The following is a 19701-nucleotide window of genomic DNA, read 5'->3' as shown; positions in this document are numbered from 1 at the left end:
CAGACTTGTAAAAATCATTACAATTTCGTGAATCATTTTGTAGTATGTTATAAATAAACTCTATCCCCGAAACCCCCCAAAATATTTTAGGATAAAACTAACATTAATTAAATCATTTAGGTGTCCCAACTGTTTTTTAGGTGTTTTTTTAGTCTGGCTTTGTACATATTAAATAGTTTTCGGCGTTATATAGTTTATATTATAATGTTGTCTATGCGAAAAACTGTTTTTTCTTTAGCTTACTGATTCAATTTAAAACTATAGTTTTCATCCAAGTTATTCGATGTAGGCTCCGGTAATTGATGACTTGGACTAGTACATGACTATTAAAAACACTTCAATAAATTAGAACAAACGATAAAGTATATGCGGTAAAATATTTGCAAGTGCATTAGCTCGCGCATACATTAAATGCTGTTGCTCTTCGTGTGTCTTAGAAGAGTGGCAAGATTCCAAATCAGTTCATTGCACCGCCTCGTAGGTTGATGGTTCCACCGCCCTCTGGTTGCGAGCCCTTACTGTCTGCCGGGCTTCCCTCGTCATTTCCCCGTACTTGCTCTTGAAGTAACCAGCCTGTTGGGGGATAATATTATTTAAAAGCATTCCTTTCGCTTAAGCCTTAAGCTGTGCACAAGTCGGCCGCAAAACGCCTAAGGTTAATTGAGGTAGGCCTACACCCATTTTAGCATTCAGGCAACTCCGTCGAACTTTTCAATAGCATAATTATATTAAAATGTTTTGAAGAAAAAATATTAATTGAATCTACTTAAAATTCTATTTTTTTAGGTTTTTGTTCTAAGTAAGGTAGTCTATCGTAATCAGAATATCAAAGCCCATACAGAAAGCAAATATCATTTTGTCCATACAGAAGTAGATATCGTCTATTTATTCGAAACGTTCAGAAGGACATCTACTTCTGTATGGGCTTTGATATTCTTATTACTTCTTAACAACCTCCAACCATTAGGCTCCACAGTGGTTCTTAACGGAATATTTTAATTTGTTGTAGATACTTTTAATGGTTTCGTTTGGATTAGGCATAACTCCTACATACAAACTCTGTTTTTTGCCAACTTTAACAATAAAACTGCAAAAATTATTATATTACGCGCGAATCTTCTAATTCCTTTATGGAACAAAATTTTTTTGACTGTCATTGCATGTTTCTGGATATTTGTAATCATCGACGGTATCACCGCCCTATTTTTCCTAACTTATAGATAAACAATAAAAGTTATCGCCCTTCGAACTATTTCTATATTTTAAATATGATAACGTGATAGCAACAGGAAGACTCAAACTTTTTTACAAGAATCTGTAATGTTTTTTGCAATATTGCCGTTGTATTGTGTGTCGTTACATCTTTTGAAACACGATAACGCAATGTTTAATATTTGCGCTTGACATTTTTTTGCGCTCGACATCATACAACCTTCCAAATGTGGAGTCGAAGCCCTCACAACATGTTTGTCAAAATCAGCTCGATAAAAACAATGTGTCCAATACGAGCAAATTGTTGTGTGCCCAATGCAAAACGCCTCCTGAGTTACAGTTTAGTCAATTCGACCAAATAAAACTCAAATTTTTTTTTTCGCGACCAGCAGTACCATTCGCTATTTTCAAGTTGTCTCAGAGATATTTAATTGAAAAATGCCGAATGGCTTTTCATAGGGGGGCGCAAGGCATAGGAAAATTACCAAAGGGGGGCGCGGCTAAAAAAAGGTTAAGAACCACTGGTTTAGAAGAACTGTTCCAACAACATAGGTTAATACCTTCCACAAGCCGAGGACAATCAAAGCAAGAAGCGCAACTCCGCCAAGAATTCCACCGATTATGGCGCCGATGTTCTGTCCGGCAGTGGCAGGCGAATATGGTACTGGCTTTTCTGACAAAACTGTTGTAGTTACCTGTATTTAATTTCAACCACAGTTATTAGTTTGAGTATTTTGTTGGCAGAGAGAGAGTTGTTACTTTTCAACATGCAAAAAAACAACCAAAGGGTTATACATTTTTGTCAAATTGCTTGCTGAATAAAGTGATTTGCATGACTGCATTGTACAGTGTAACCTACTTAATCGGCCAAAAACTGAAAACGATTTTACAATAGGATCATTATCTTTGAAACCGCATGCCTAAATGCATACTTTGTTATTGTAGAGTTTCGTCGGAGGGTGTAAAGGAAGATCTCCTGTATTTACTTCAACCTCGCTAAAGAATTGCGAGTCAACGGTTTCCTAAATAACATAATCTTGTCACATTGATTAGATATAACAGCAAATATCCATCATGATATGTCAACTTACCGGCGAAAGAGTTGGCACCCATATTTTAAAGGCAGCTGTCAGGGTAACCTTGGCTAATGACGTCATATCGTTCAATCGACACGTAATATGAGCACAAGTAGCGTCGGTGCACGTCTACGTGACAATTATTATATTTTTAATCATTTTTTGACATGTCTAATATAGGCCTACTTAAAAATGTTTAAATCTTTATCAAATAAATATGTGTTAAACTAGATTCAAACCAGTTGATCTTTAAGAACTATCTCCGCTGCTTCTGGAAACCATAGGTCGATTCTCTTTTTATTAGTTTCGTTGTTAGTGGATATGTCAAGGTGGTTTACTTTGTTTTCAGTTGTGCAAATGCAGTTGGTTGAAGGCTGGAATGTAGAATTCATACCAAAATAATTATAGTACATAACAGAAAAGTTATATTCCCATACCATAACAGTAGTACTAAGTTAGAATATCATACCATAACAGATAGTCGTACGTTGGATTACCATATACATAATTTTATAATTCATGGGAAAGTCTTTAGCCTATGTACGTTATAAGTTAGCTGCGTTTATATCTTTGTGTATAGCTTTCATTACTACACGAAAAATAGTAAAGTATCGGTGATACACAAAGCTCTAAAATTTTAAAAGATCGATAGTACAACACATTTAAACTTTGATATCGGTTACCCGACACTTTTGTAAAAGTATGTAAAGTACGATCAGAATGCCCTACCTCACATGTGAAGTCGTACAAATAAAACAGAGGTCTGCCGCCAAAAGATTTCGGCCAAGTAAATTTCATTTGTGAAGTTTTCACCACCAGAGGTCCAACTCCGTGAATCTGCGACGAATATTGAACAATCGTACACCATTCACCGTTAAATAGCTGTTTTCATTTGTAAAAATAATCAAAGAGTTTGCATTTTAACTGAAACTTAATAAAACATGTAAATCTAATAGAATTGGCCTGTTAGGCAAACTCAATTTGTTTACACTATGATCTTTATTAATAACAAACGAGGCAAACCATCAGGCGTACATTTTTGAAAGACGTTATCATTTTTGTGTAGACACAAACGAGCTATCCACATCAAAATATAAATACAGTTATGATGACAATAAATTTATGTGTCTATATCTGCTAACTTCGTGTGTGTGTTTCACGTTTGTTGCAGTTCCCCCTAATACGAGGTCGTTCAAGTGGGTAGCAAAACTTGGCGTTAGCTTTCGGTCGAAGATAACTTGTGCAGGCGAAGAGGACCTGCAGAATAAAACGTTTTACCAACTTACCAAGTTTAACGGACATATACAGAACAACCTAAATCGAACAATTTTAAAAGCTTCGCGTGTATGATATTTAAAGTTAAAAAACACGTCACAACTTGACCTAATTTTCCCCTTAAGTGGTTATATATTATTATTCATGTAAAATAGGTCTACCCCCAAATGTGTGTCGCGGTGATATATGATCATGATTGTTTCTCACCGTGTTGTTTGAGTAACCTTCACAACAACAATTCACAACATTGAAGATTAAAAATCATTTTACTTCGTGACGGTTTTAAACGGCCCACGAATAGCAAACAGATCTCGTTCTAAAGCGATTTACACATCGCGACAGCCAGCTATTTTCGTCCAACGCAATATTAGCAATAGCAAATTAAGTAACAAATCCTTTTATGCTCTGTAGCTATTGTTACTGTTGACATGTGTGTACAATGCACATACAGACCCGCCAATAATGAGAGAAGCAGAGTATCGAACTTGTCTCGTGAAAGCAAAAAAGTTGTTTGAAGTGACTGGGTCAAAGGCAACAGAATCTCCGGCGCTATAATAAAAAAGAATAAAGACTGTCAAAGTGTTTCCTAGTTCGTCTGACGTTAACAAGCAATACAGCTCCACAAAACGATGCGACGAGCGTATTAGCATGTAAGTTAAGTTAGGGGTCAAGGCAACGACCCGTCAACGTAGCCTAATTTAACCGGCCTGCCACTTGATTTACACTCGGGCCTAACAGTGCAAACGTAAATTAAAAATTTAAGACAACCTCGAGAGTCCCGGCCCTATTTAAATTAAGCATAAACTAGATTAACGATTAAATTTATCGCGTTTTCCATCAATAATTTTATCAAATTTTTTCATCGCCATTTCAAAAGCATAAATCCTTTGTCCGTTCAGATTACCAGTTATGAAAATCCAATTTCAAAAATACACGTGTTAGGAAAAGGTTGTCGACCCCTTTAAAAAAGCCAAATTTGTTATTTTTTTAAGAAGCCAAATTTGTTAATTTTCATTCATTTTGAAATGCTAATTCGACTTACTTGGAATATATAACTCCGGATACCGAAATGTTGGGAGATGTTGCTACACTCGTCAAAGATCGCAGATCATATTCAATTGCAAACTGGCACTTTAAAAAACACGATCATGTAATATTAAAAGATATTACCGGTATAAAGTTGAAATGGTAAAAGGTCAATTCCCTCGTTCAGGGTTTTTCTATCGCGCTGATGGATTAAAGAATATATGAAAGTAATGGTGTGTTACAACACTGGTTTGTCTTATTAACCTATCGATTTAAAGATAGTTAAATCGACGTCAAGTTCTATTTTATTCTAATATTTAATCAATAGTAGCATAATTCGATCTCTATTTGTGGCATACGTTTCTCCTTCCCTACTATTTATTAGACATATACTCGGTTTGTTTTTGATGGTAATGAAGCCTACCTTGCCACCAGATGGAAACAGATTTTTGAGTGATTGTGACGGTGCCAGAAAACGAAGCACGCTATGCGCGGAGGTAGATGCCCCCTCAACAAGTTCTACGCATGTTCCAGTGACCTAATTATGATATATATAGAGAAAGCTTTACCATTTTGATGACATATAGCAAAATAGTGGGGCCGTCCGTTTAAATTTATTCGTATAAAATGTCATGTTTTATAAAGTTCTAAATCTGTAAAAAAAAGAGTTGTTATATAACAATTAGGAAAGCCCGGCAACTGAAATCTACGCAATTATCTAGCTCTAACTGAATCGTATATTGCTTACTCGGGCTCTTTTCAAGGTTCCCGAAGTTACATTTATTGTCGTGAAATAGGAATTGTCGGGACCTTGGTTGGCGATTGTCACTGAAACGATAAAGCTTCCACCAGGTTTAGTAAAAATCAAAGGCTCCGGGGACGATGATATCCTAAAAATAGTAAAAAATAAACCGAATCATTTTTATTGTTTCTGCCAAGTTTTTCCTATACTTTAAACCAAGTATTGAAGGCAATAAATTGTTGGCTAGATTAACCAATTATACTCTAAAACTCACGAGTAAGAAGCGGTAGCCGTCAAGTCGTGCTGACATCGCCCGTTCACACAACCGGTTTCAAACAACCAATCAGCAGTCTGGTAGTGGTCGACCACTGGGTCAAGAACACCACTAAAGTCTGTGTTTTTATGCTGGTCGGTCAAATCGAAAGAAAACTTTGCCCTCGGCACGACGTTGAACCACGAGGCTTGTGTGTTGTGGTCATCAAGTGCCTTTCTCTGCATGAATAAATTGGAGGTCGTAACACTTCGATTACCAACGCCAACAACGGCTAACAACGGCCAACAACCCGTATTATTTATAGTTGATGGCATTTTGTTGATAAAATGTATAATAATTACACGAAATGGCAAATACCAATCTACATTTAAAGTAAAACAAAGCATTTGTATATAAGGTAAATTGGTGAGTTGAAATACTAACGTTAAAATTGACATTGTATTGAAAGCACTTCTGAACGTTTCCGACCACTTCTTTCGGGTTGCGTTCGGTTGAAATAGTGCTGGTTCCGAATAGAACAAAGCGCTTTAAGTGTGATTGGCCGATTAAAGAGTCGAGGTCCATGGAAACGTTAAAATCTGCCAACGAAATATGGTACAAAAAGTTTTAGGCTAAGTTTTACAGATGTTTTAAGTTAAATATTGTTAATTTACTTGTGTTGTTTTTTAATGCTATTAACAAATCAGTTATACGTGAAACTAAAAGTGTACACTGTACAGGCTATAGCTTGATTAAAAATCATTTTTATCAAAAATAATGAGGTTAACCACCGTTGCTAAATTAAGTACTAAGGTTAAATTTGTTAAAAAAATGTATTGTACTTCAGTAAGGGAAAGTAGACGGTTTAATTTTTACTGAGAATAAACTCCAAACCGAAGTAATGGCTGGTAGGTCCGTTCCTGAGCCTTGCGCTGATGCAGGCAACCACAGTCGAACAACTTTCGTTGTAAGTCGCCGCACACCGCATCACGTTCACTTTGCTTGGTTGCAACGTCACCGATGACGTCACTTCGATCACCGGCCTGCTCCTGAGCACCATTACCGCGTCGCTAGATGGCGCCGACACCACGACGTCTGGGTAGTTGTCGGAATTGACGAAGATGCCGGCTCCGTTGTCACCGGCGACCGCTCCTCCGAATTGCACCAGAGGGACCTCAAGGGAGCTACCAAGAATTCGCTGCGAAAACAATATTTCGTCTGGTTCAGATGTCAAATTTCAAAACTCACTCGTATTACATAATAAGTTTCTATTTTTCATGAAACCATCCGGGTAAACGATGGACGCCATAACTAAATAATCATTTCGCAAGATTTAAAATGTTGCTTGTCATTGTGCCATTGTTGGGTATTTCAACTGGAGTGCGAACGCCAAGAACAAAATTTTACTGAAGTTTAATACATCCATGGCCCTTAATTCACAGTAGTGTTTATTACTAGTGTTTAAACTTGCGGGTGGTTATTGTCCATATAGGACAAGATAAAGGAAAACAAAAATAATACTGAGATTGAAATACAATAAAATCAAAACGTCCTATAAACCCTCTTTATTTATTTGCTACTGGATGTTTTACAAACATAATAGGTTGGGGTATGTCACATTGCAAATACTTTTTTTTCGAGGGAGGTCGGACAGTATTCTCAAATTACTTAAACTTTTGTGATTGAAAGTGGTTTACATTTTTTTTTTTTTTTTTTTTTTTTTTGATTTCCAGATTTAACTTGTGATTGTAAAGTTTAATTAGATTGCTATGAATAAATCACAATAAGGAAACCTGTTTTCTCGAGTCACTGATTCCAGAGGCGGAAAGGTAATAAACGTACACAGCGCCGCTACTTGTCGGAGTGGCCTCTTCTAGGGGGGCACCTACGATGACGTCAGTATATCCGTTCTGATCCACGTCACCAACTGCACCCAGCGAATATCCGAATCTCGATCCAACTGAATTGGATCCAGATAAAACCAAAGGAATTGTTGAAACCTTTAAATGACGGTAAAATAAAGGTTTCTTCAAAATGCGTAAATACTATTAGGGAAGTTTGATTAAATGTAATTTTTCAACAATTCATTAATGCTAGATAGTGATAACTAGTCTCAGCCAAAACAATTGTGCGACACTCAATGTGAAAAATGCTCTCATGTGAAAAATGCTCTGGTTTCTTAGCCTGTTACACTGTGCTCCAGAAATATTAAATTCATTGATTGTCTCATTCTATATAACAACATGAGGTTTAGCACTGAAAATTAAATTAAATATTCGTGTTGTCCATCTGGAGGATGAACTAAAGTTAACATAGTCCTCAAGCGTTTGACGTCGTTTTCCCTGATGAAGGCGACTTGAAGGTCAACGAATCTTGGAGAAGAAATTTAGTTGTCAGTAGTGTTTTTTTGATTATTACTGTGATGCCTGCTGCCTGCTGGTAGCAAAGTTTTATAATTATATATAGTCCTCAACTTATACATTTCACCTAAATTATTATTTGGTTGGTTTGAAATTTAAATAACATCTCACCCAACTTTGAGGACCAGGGTTGCTCGGATCGTTCATGTAAACCAACACTCGCCCTTGATCGAACCCAGTGATGTCAGAGTAAAGAGGAGCAGACACCAGCAAGTCGTCGTAGGAGTCCTTGTTCAAATCTATCGCCAAAAGCGAATGGCCGAAGTAGGCGCCGAGCTGCCACAACTTACCGAATGGATGCAGAGTGTAGTGATTGCTGGAAGACTCAACGATTTCAGAGTTGGGCGGGTAAAACACAACCTGAAGAAAAATAAAATACAGCGTTTGGTTTGTGCGTTTTGTTCAGTCTGGTGATGTTAAATGAAAAGCATGCGCAAACCTAATAAACAAAGTTATTAAATAGCAATACTGTTCAATATTTGCAGATCTTAATGCTCTAAAACATTGCGTTACACAATTTGTACAAGATGGTAATGTCATTAGCGATAAATTGCTTTTCAAGTAGTATAAGCGCTATAAGAAAACGCATTTTCAGTATCGCTTTAAAACAGCTTCGGTCGTCAAAACCCTTGTTGCAGAAGCTGTATGTTTTTTACGAGGCCTTACAAGATTTTCATATGTAAATACAGTATGTGCTAAACTTACTTGGCCTCTGGAGTGATATCGTGGCATGCCGCTTGCTATTAGCTCCGTGTTGCCCGCAAGAAACTTACCACTGGCAACAGAATAGCCTGTGTGTACAAACGATTCTATTATGAATAGCGTTGACCATAATTGTCTTTAGTCTTACTAATGCTGTTAATCATCGGCAACATGACGTTACAATGACAAGCACCAGGTAAGCAGGTACTTATTAGGCCTTGAACAAGTAATCGTTTTCCGAGTGGTGATGAATGGCATCATCTTTAAAGGGAAATTACAATGTACAATGATTGGCTTTTTTCTATTTCTTCATACGTATAAATTGACAGTGTGAAAACTTTATAAGCTTTGCCTCATCATGTTCGACCATTTCTTATTTTTTTATATTCTGAACTTCCCATACAAATTCACAAATCTGCTATAGGCCAATATTTAGGGTTTTATTGGTATAGACAGGTGTTCTTACCTAAGTATGATTCCCTTAGTATCGTTATGTTTTCGGGACTCATGATTGTACCCAGTTCAACCGAGTTTAACACGCCATTATACTGTGTCGAACCGGCTGAATGTTCAATGACCGAACCAGTCCTGTCGTAAGATCCAACTGCCCCAGTGTTCAAGTTGCCATTCTATGTGAGAAAATATTTTTTAATTGTAAGTTTCAATGTAAAAGTTTGTTACACAAAACGCTTAGATCGCGCTTGAAAATACTTGGTTGGGTGCATGCTGCTAATACACGTCTTGAATAACTTTTGTTAAATAAAGAGCTTCTTATTAGAAAAAGCCAACACCTAGATGTTGAAAATAAATAAAGAGTTGTTCGAAACGTTCAAAATGATACCTGGGCTTTGATATTCTTATTACGTCTTACTACAACCTCCAACCATTATGCTCCAAAGCTTGTTATTGCTTCACGCAAAATCTTAATTTGATTTCAATTATATTTCAACACAGTGATTTAGGTAACTTGTGTCGTTGTCTAAATCTAATGAACACAAATATGAGTATTTAATCTCAATACCTTATCGTGGTGAACCGACATTCCGGACTGACATTGATAGAGCTCATTTGTAAGGTTCCCGGATGCACCTGGCACAACAACACAAAGTATAAGCATAAGCTTAAAATAGAACGTGTGTAAATATTTTGTTTATTCATCTGCCGGTACAATACTCGAAACAATGAACCCATGTCCTCTTGACCCTGCTCATCATTTTTGTGTTTTAATCAAAAAAACTATGTAGGTATTTCATGTAAAGATTGCGACATCACTTTGTTGCAACAAAGAAAAACTATAGATTACGGTTACCTGATGTTTTGTACTCTATACCAGTGGTTTCCCATTTATGAGTCGAATTTTTAGGTGTGTACAATAACTTGAAGGATTTGAAATAGAGTCATATGTATTAACTATTTGGATAAAACTTGTGCTTTTTTTTTAATTTTGTGTTGATTATATGTGACGTTTCCCCAAACTCAGAGATTTAGAATGAAAAAATTGAGTGAAAAGAATTTATGTGTGGCCTGTTCTATATACTTAGCCGATCTTTTCCGATGTTTTTGGACAAACTGATAAGAAAGCATTCTGGCAATTTCTTTGAAGTCATAATAACAACGTTAACTTATCCATGTAGCTGATAAACTAAACTCCTTCATGCTTAAGTCGTCTCTTTGGAAATATGGAATGGAAGCGGCATCAAAAGTAACAAGTTTGTAAATGTTATTTAATCTGACTAAAATTATGTAAGCATATGGTTTTTCAAAGTCATTGGTTAGGATTAGTCTTGGAAAATTTAGGGGTCCGTAACCTTAATATTTAATTAAAAGGAGTCCGCGAAAATAAAGTTCGGCAACCACTGCTCTATACAAAACGTTATGGAAAAAGTTGTAGGCACACCTTCAAGACCCCCGGAAGCGGTTTCGGTGATGACAGCTGTCAAGGTGGCCAAGATTGTGTCAAGCTTGTCAAAGGCAGACACGGTAAGAACCCTCTTGTTGGCCCCTGCAATATTCTTTAATTCTGTTGCCTTGATTCCATTGCCAACTCCCACCGCGACCATCGTAATGCCGCTTCTCCTATAAGCAGGTAAACATAAATATTCAAAATCGCGATACATAAAAACACAGCGAAAGTTTCTTCTACAAAGACTTTCTAGAAAAACTACTTTATTTTCCCCTTTATGGAAAAGCCTTTAGGTTTCTACTCATAAAATTGCTGTGTTTGCGCAACAAAATCTTGCTTCTTCGACTTTCAAACCGAGCGGTAGATACTATACTATAGCTGCCGTTCTACCAACTTGCGCTCATATAATATAGTAACGCTACACAATTATAAATAAGTGCATAAATCATACATAAATAGAAAACTAGCGTATTGACACCAACTGAATCCAAAATCTTACCACAACAATAGCCGCCGAACTTTTAAAATCCCAGGGCGTTTTTTTGAACTATCATAAAATTTCTACTAGTAATCAAGTTACCAACAAAACTGACAGCTGTCGGAAAATTCCGCACATTTATCTTTGAAACGATGCATTATGTTTCTTGTAATTTCGGCAGAATATGTTGTTTTAAAGCTAATGCGAGCGTGGTCCTGCATAAAAAAACGAAGAAGGGTGAATTAAGTTATATTGGTTATCTACTCTGCTCATTATAAAGAAAAGCCTACGCCCCGTTTGTCCCAAACAATGCAATTTTAAATAAATTTTGCTGACAAATTTGTAGAATAGAGCAGTGTTTCTTAACTTATTATACTTTCCGCCATGGCATATAGGTGCAGATGGGGCGAGCGAAAGAATCACGAAGTTTTCCTTCAAAAATGCATTGACTATGTTGAATCCAAGACAGAATAAGAAAATTTTGGTAGCAATAAAGAAATAGCCTTTATCGGAAAACTATAAATTTGGTAGAAGGGCATTCTAAACGGAATGTGTAAAACAAATCACTGCATGCGTATCTCGCCTACAGTTAACTTTATTGGATATCGAATATCTAAATTCACACTTTTGTTCGCCGCTAAGCAAACTATACCTTGAACGACGTCTCCGCATCAAGCTATATACTCTCATTTGCTAGTATAGATCAGGAGCTATATGCTGCTTAGCTCGAAGCAAGAAAATGGGAAATTTTAACCTGGTTAACGCCATCCAAAGTGGTCGGAAAGGGTGAAAATTATACCTTGCCGTTTTCGCAGTGGACGCTGTGAGATCTGGCTCATTGGAATCTCCGTCGGTGACAACGATCATCATTTTGGGGACGTCGTTTCGCCCGCTCTTAAACTCCTCGACCGCAAGATTAATCGCCTTGTCTGTACGAGTCCCGCCTTCCAAGTACGAGATGCTTTTGATCGAAGCTGCGCATACGCAAATGCATGTGGACTAAAAATGACTGTCACCCATAGTTGCCATTCTAAATTATTTTGATCTAGATCTAAATGTTTTTGTATGAATCTTGATTTAAGATATGCAATCCAGATTAAAGATATGCAAATCCAGATTCTAGCTAAATAATAGATGTGTTTTTTACTATACAAAGGCCAAAGTGGTGACAGATTTATTATTGAGGTTGACTATTTTATTAGTTTAATAAATTTAAACTTTCGCTTTTTTAATGAATGGTTATGTTTAGGAAATTTTATGAACCAGAAAATCTTAGATTCAAGTCATCAAGCATGTTTGTTATACAGTAGTATGCTTTACGATAAGTATATTTTGTTAAAATGTGTCGAGTTTTTTTCCAAAATACTTTATAGATTATTTTGTAGATTGTTCTGTGAAATAATTAGATGTTTCTATATAGTGTTTTTGTACTTCTAGTTGTTTACGATTAGACTAGAAAATAAGAAAACTCTGCTGTCACAATATGAAGATGAATTACCTTATGACTGTCACCATATATGAGACTACTTTACGGTATATACAAGCTGTAAACTAACTGGAAATTTGAGTAAATGTACGCTTCGCTAAGCCAAAGTGTAAATAAGCATTTGAGTTGAACGTTATCATTCCAACATGTACTGATCCATCGTTGATGTCATCCCTAAAAACATGAATGGATATGATGTTAATAACCAACAATTACCTAGACCAGAGTATCTCAACCATTATTTTGCGGCGACCTCTATCCCAAGAGCAAGTTTAACATTGCGGCCCGCTCAGAATACCCTTAATTCACTGAACTTTTTGCAAGAGACATAAGAAAATAATATTACTAAGTTCGAATTTAATTGCGATGAACCATGTCATCGTATTGCTCCCGCATTTTTTCTAATTCTGGAGAAATCTTACTCAAATTAAATTCAGTCAATATAGTCATATAAAACCATTCGGTCGGCCTCACAACCGAATCAACGGTGACTCAATTTTGGGTTGCGAAACACTGACTTAAACCTAAACCACAATAGTAACTACAAATTAAGACAAATATACAATTTTTACAACAATAACTTTTAAACATTATACTTTCAGAGATTAAACTTTAAATAAAAAGATATGAAAACTACATGTACTTTTAAATCGAAATCCGTTTTATTTCTATGCCTTTATTCTCAATTTTTTAATGCCTTTTTTTGAATGTTAAAAAAAATCACTACACTGTAATGGTTGAGCTTACTTGAGTCCGGATGCAACTTCGATTATCCAATCTTTAGCTATCTCGTAGTTGTTCAATTGAACACTTCCCGATTCGTCAAGCAGAAAGAAAAGATCAAGTTTGATGATTGACGGACAAACTAGACAATATCGGTAGTCACGTTTTAATATTTTCCAGAAACAATACCATTTTAGTCTATCTATTGCAATCTTAAATCCTGGGAAACATTATTTAATTTTGGATATTATAATTTATAATTTGTTTTTTTTCACGATTGAGGCACTTTCCGTAAAAAGCGAAACAAAACATTTTTTATTGCATTTTTATTGCCGACCCCAATTGCATATGAGCGTGTACTCACGTTGAGGGCATGGGGTAATCAATTCCTCTGTGGATTCAGAATTGACGTCGTATCTGTAACAAACCCCGGTCATTCGCTGAACAATATTGGCGGAAGCACAAGTGTAGGTGTAACGGCTGCCGCAAACCTATCACATCCAATTTTGTTAGTTAACATTTTACTCAGGGTTTTTTGACCGCTGTAAACCAAATATGATTATCTTGATTATATTACATAAGATCCCAACACTAACCTATAATAGGAAGTGTAGTAAAAAATAGACACTTAATCGCAAATTATTACGACATTCTTGCAATATATTTTTTATTTTGGTGTTTGCAGATCATATAGTGGTAAATTTGCGTTTTTCAGAAGGTTATATTAATACCAATGTTAAGAAAGTTATGGAACTACTAATATTATCATATTTTCCACTATAGGCGAGGAATAAAAAGTTAACGTATACAGAGAAACTACACAGATGCCCACCACTTTGTACTTTATTCTAAAATCGAGGCCAAAAAAACTTGAAAAGGTTTTCGGTTGTTACTTAAACTTGCTTTAGATTTTCTGAAAAATTGACCTAAGGTAGAAAATGGTTGGTTAGACCAGCAAAACCGGATGAACTACGACATTGAATTTTAATCTATACGGCCATGCTCTGAATGCTCTTCGTATTATTACGGCGTTAACAGGCGAGTACCAATAGTACCACTTGACATCCGGTATCGGATTCGATCCGATATTGTTAGACATCTCTTCAATATAACTTTTACCTAAAGACGACGACTTTGTTCTTTAGTTAGCTAAACAAGGCTTAAAACACAGCGGGGACTAACTATCTTTTTTACATCATAGTTGTACTATATTGCAACGGCCAAAAAGTATTACGACTACTTAGTTCAGTGGTTCCCAACCTTTTTTGTTTCATTCCTCCCTTTGCCCATTTTTGAACTATTTATTCCTCCCCATAAAACGAAAAACAAATATAACGTAAAAAATTATAGAATTTTGAAATATATTTATTTCACATTACCACTCAATGTGAAATTTGCTCTTGTTTGCGCTCTGAAAGTAGTTGTATACGCGGCGCAGTTTGTGACAGTACACAACGCAAGTCATCCTCAACATCGAGTTTATTTTTTTGGTTTACTCTGCAACACAGCATAAAATCCTGTCTCACATAGATATACAAGCGAACCTTATAATTAGGGATGTCGATTTCAGAATCCTTTACAAACTGTTCAAAATGTGAACCGGATCCAAATTATATGGGACTATCCTAATGTATATACAAAATATTTTTTTATGAAATTCCTCCCCTGAACTCATAAAATTCCTCCCTAGGGAGGAATTCCTCCCCGTTTGGGAACCACTGACTTAGATACTTTGATAAGAACACAATTGGTTGGAATGCAATACATCCTTAAACAAGTTAGTGTCTTAAACTTACGACAATCTTAGCTCCGCTGTTTGAAAGAGACATACCCATGGCTCCTGATTTGCCTGAAAATAAAACGTACGTTTGTCACTTCACCGCCTTAAAACTTCACCTCAAGTCAACTTATTGTCATAAATAGGTTACCAACTATAAACATTGGTAACCGTTATAATACAACAGGGGTGGGCAAACTGCGGCTCGCCGGCATGTTTTTTGTGGCTCCTCTAGTTGAATAGTTAGATTCCCCCCAAATTGTAAAGGCTACCAAGAGTAGCGTTTATGAACGTTTCTCTCTTTTTTTTCTTTATTTAGGCCAGCATTTCGTTTATGACGTAACACCTAACACTAACCATAGAATCCTAAGAGTTAGTTAACAAAAGACTGATATTGATCAATATTGTGCGTGTTATTTTGTTATTACCCGTATTATGATTGTGTTGATTATATTACCATTTTGTTATATTACAATTCTGTTATTATTGCTGGCTTTCCAGTATTTGCCTTTTTGTATTAAAATAATTTTGAAGCTCTCTGGTACTTGTATTTTCTGCAAATGGCTTTCCATTGAATATATCTGCCCACCCTGTAATATAATTACCTGTAGAAATATACCAAAAATGTAATACATAGCAAGATAATTGTTTTATGCGCAAAATTTATATAAATAAATTATTTTAATAAATGAAAATACTTAATTTTAATTCAAGTCATTTGACACAATTACTTAAGTCTAAGTTAAGGCATTTGTCCAAAATACTTAAGTCAAGTCAAGTTTTTTTCGTAAAAAGACTTAAGTTAGGTTAAGTCATTTAAAAACAAGTGCACGTATTGATTTTAAGTCTCGTTATAGATTTAATTTTTAAGTCTAAGTTATAGATTAAGTCATTACGACACTGGCTACACCGGGTCTACATTTTCAAAATGTTTCCCTCATTGGCTTTTAATTTGAACGTTTTCTCGCTTTCATACTCTGAAATAATGTTTTAGTACATCTTAACAACGTAACTTCTTGGCATTTGTTTGCGTTCAGCAACACACTTTTAGTTACGCTCTATTTTGCTACGACTACGTCCCTTCATTATGGAATACGCTTCTATTTTTTAGAGGCATTTTACAAAAGTAAGAATGACCCAAAACACATTTTTTTGCCCTTCGTCTATTTTGTAAGTTGGCCCGCTGCGTCTTTTTTATCTGTAAAGTTTTACTAATAGTCGTTTGATGCGCCCAATCGGTGTCTCCCTTTATAAATTACAAGCTGCTGTCCAAAAAAACAATTAAACGCAACATTTTTCGCGCATCGCGAACTCAACTTCAGTTGGATAAACTAATTGCACACCGCAATTCGATCGACGATGAACACTTCTTAACATTCCTTGTAAAGCCGTGATATTTATTTTTAAACGCCTTTTAATTGAAAATTAATAGGCCTCATATTAGAATTTGAAGTTTTATCAAAACCTTCATCCAGCCATGGAATGATGTTTGCAACGACAACAAATAAGAGAAGATTTAACTTACCAGTGTTTACAGTCTGAGTACATATAGCCGTGCCAAGACTGGCACTCAAGGGACAGCTGTAAACCTGACCAGGATATATGTCAGAAACCTGAACTCCCGCAGAAGGAGCACCGACAAACAGACGATTGTTTCCCCTGTGTGACGTAGAAATGCGTTAGTCACGGTAAGCTAACGATTACAGATACATGGTCGGGTTAACACTTTACAGTCAACTTAATAGGTTATCTGGTCAACAGGATGACATTAAAACGCTCGACAGATGTTTGATGAAGCGAGTTGTTATTTTAAAATCCTTAAAAAAACCTATGTTATTCAAAATTTATTTTTCTAGAAAATGCCATTAAGCTACATTATCGATTTAAAAAATGCTCTTCCAAAATTATTTTTTGTTAGAATAACAGAGGGAGCTTTTCATCTTAACCACAATGCTGAGGCCGTAATACGATTAGAGAAAACTACGTTAAATCATGATAGAAGTTAACTATCGCTACAAAAAGTACAGTACAAAATGATTTATATCACGAAACACAAACATATATAGTACACGTATAAACAATAAGGATATTTTACCTCTTAATTTCGACTTACGTGATTGCTCTAACAGCAAGCGATGCTCCAAAGTGTCGGCGACTCGAAGATGCAGGGGATGGTTTTAGTAGCAAGTGCTTGCTCGTTTCAATATTTTGAGACTGACATCCGCATACGGCAAGCAGAAATACCACAAAGAGCCGCATGGCGAAACAGTTAAATTTTAAGAAAATTTTGTCTGGTTTTAACAAAATTCTTCGTTATAAACCAAATTTAACAGTTAAATTGTGCGGTAATATTGTTCTAAACATTAGCATTTGTTCATAAGTATTTATTCTTGTCTAAAAAGGTTTTCTTTTGTTTAGGAAATTTATATATCCTTGGTCGAATCGAGTTCTCATAACAAGTACAAGAAATAAATGTAAAAGTAATTAACCCTAATTTTGCCTAAATATTTTTATGTTGTTGGCCAGTGTTGTAAGCAAGTCATTTGGAAAAGATTTAACTACTAGTCAAGTCTTTACATAACAAAAACAAAATAATACATAACGAGTCAAGTCGCAGTCCAAGTTATCAGTTGTCCAAATCAAGTCGTTCTAAGACCCAGTGATCTCCAAGTCAAATCATTGATAATAACAAACGCATGGAAAAATACAAAAAACAACAACATGTATCAATTTAATCGTTCAATTGTTTTACATGCAAAAATCGAGATAAAGAGCTCTAATTTATAGTAAACTGTTAAATGAAAATACTTAAATTTAACCCTGATTATTATTTGACTCAATGATATAACAAGACAAGTTTCTTCAAAATACTTGAGTCACGTAAAGTCGTTTTACCAAAACGACCAAATTCAGGTCAATTTATTCGAAAAGAGTAACTTTACAGCACTGATACTGGCCTATGAACATGAAAAACTAATTTCCAATATCATATAACTGCATCGAACCGTACTATATTAAGATTCTCCGAACTGGACCTTTCTAAAGTAAAAGTTATTATAGGCTGTTACACTTTCCTTGGCAGCGCGATGTAACGGTGCCATGACACCAAAGAATATCGACAATGAATAACATTTCCATGTGACGCGTTGTTATCTAATGTTACACATGCAATTCATATAACCTGTGCCGGGATTGTGTCCGTGCAACGTTAGTCATCGCAAAACAGGCTTTTAACAGAGCCGATCCTATGAAGCACCTATATAACAACGCATGGAGGTAAATCCTGTCCCTTACGTAGACGCTTGTACATGATGACTGTTTATTTATATCAACATGTGACAGTTATTTTTCAGAAGTTTTTCAGGCTCTGTAATGCTTTTTGCTTTACAAAGACCAGTTTCACATTAAGTGGCTTGTGTAATTTTTATTATGCTGTTATATCTTAAAATGTTTTCCTAGTATTTAGCCTAGGCCAGTAAACAAGTTGAAAAAAATGGAACAAATTGCAACAGAATGGTTTTTTTTTGTTGATCCATGACGAGAAAAGTGCCAGGAATACCCCCAAAAATGTTCCCGAAAAATAAGCGTGTGCAACATGTCATAATGACGTCATGCATATTCCTTATAGGATCAAAAGCTCTAAGTGCTTCTATAAGACACTATTTTTTTTATTAGGTCGCGTGCCTCATGTTGGACACCCCTGTACTAGAGATTGGTCTCAAATTAAAAAATATATTATTGTTAATAAAAAACTTATTCGGGTCAAATCGATTAAAACAACTTATGACGTCATTAAGGAGTCTTTGAGAAAAAAATTCCCATAATTAACGTAAAATTTGCACTTAGCGCAGGCTATAATAAGAAGGGCCTCGTATAGAAACCTATATACGCTTACAAGTACAAAACATTAAATTGCTATATAATAACACATGATATGACATCATTATGACGTCACTGGTTATCGCTATTAAATTAAAACTAAAGAAAAATACGCAATCACTTCTGTTAATTCAATGAAACATTGACAAATATGTGTGTTAATAACTGAGATATAGCCCTTTCGAAGCTGCTTTTTGACCAGCGATTACGGCTTCTGTATAATTAGTACACCGAAAGCCATTGCAGATTCACCGAATCTATCGATCAACGATGCAAGCAAAGCAGACTAGAGAAATAATTAGCGTGCAGTGAGGTTCGAACTCAAGACCTCCGGTCAAGCCGGGACCGTTGCTCTACCAACTGAGCTATGCAGGCTCAGATGGAAACGAGTCGAGAAACAACCATACGCCAATGCTTGCTCAATCTGTTAGTACAAGCAAACTCACTTCTGTTAATGTATAATAATTTAAGAACAATTAAAGGCACCTCATGAATGTAATTAACAGTTGGCACTTATATATTACCGTCCAAGGTTTTTTTCTTGAACAACAAAATTTCTACAGGACATTCCCTTGCATTGACCGCATTGAAACGGTACATTGCAAATTATGCTTTCTGCAAGTACATTTTGCGGTTATGCATGTCGTTGTACAACTACATCGTAACACCTTAAGGTGGGCTTGCCATTTTTTAGAAACGTAAATCCGGGACGCATATTGAAAACTGCAAATAAACTTAACGTAAACCTA

General features: G+C 35.8%; 1 protein-coding gene across 1 annotated transcript; it reads right to left on the bottom strand.

Moving 5' to 3' along the window:
• Positions 1-462: 462 nt before the first annotated feature.
• LOC146133231 (integrin alpha-2-like) lies at positions 463-17332 on the bottom strand. Its single transcript, XM_083397691.1, has 23 exons — positions 17187-17332; positions 16599-16732; positions 15093-15145; positions 13661-13787; positions 13321-13438; positions 12644-12747; positions 11887-12061; positions 10604-10782; positions 9728-9795; positions 9173-9335; positions 8710-8795; positions 8116-8364; positions 7378-7584; positions 6461-6782; positions 6029-6183; positions 5606-5823; positions 5338-5479; positions 3018-3125; positions 2528-2662; positions 2304-2417; positions 2145-2234; positions 1773-1907; positions 463-573 (listed from the first exon to the last, which is right to left on the bottom strand). Exons 1-23 carry the CDS (start codon positions 17330-17332, stop codon positions 463-465), a joined length of 3339 nt encoding a protein of 1112 aa, XP_083253817.1.
• Between the last annotated feature and the right edge of the window lie 2369 nt (positions 17333-19701).

The sequence above is a fragment of the Ascidiella aspersa genome, chromosome 9 (genome assembly GCF_963924565.1).
Source record: "Ascidiella aspersa chromosome 9, kaAscAspe10.2, whole genome shotgun sequence".
Lineage (NCBI taxonomy): Eukaryota > Metazoa > Chordata > Ascidiacea > Phlebobranchia > Ascidiidae > Ascidiella > Ascidiella aspersa.
Note: the sequence above shows the minus strand (reverse complement) of the source record. Positions and strands in the feature narration are given on the sequence as shown.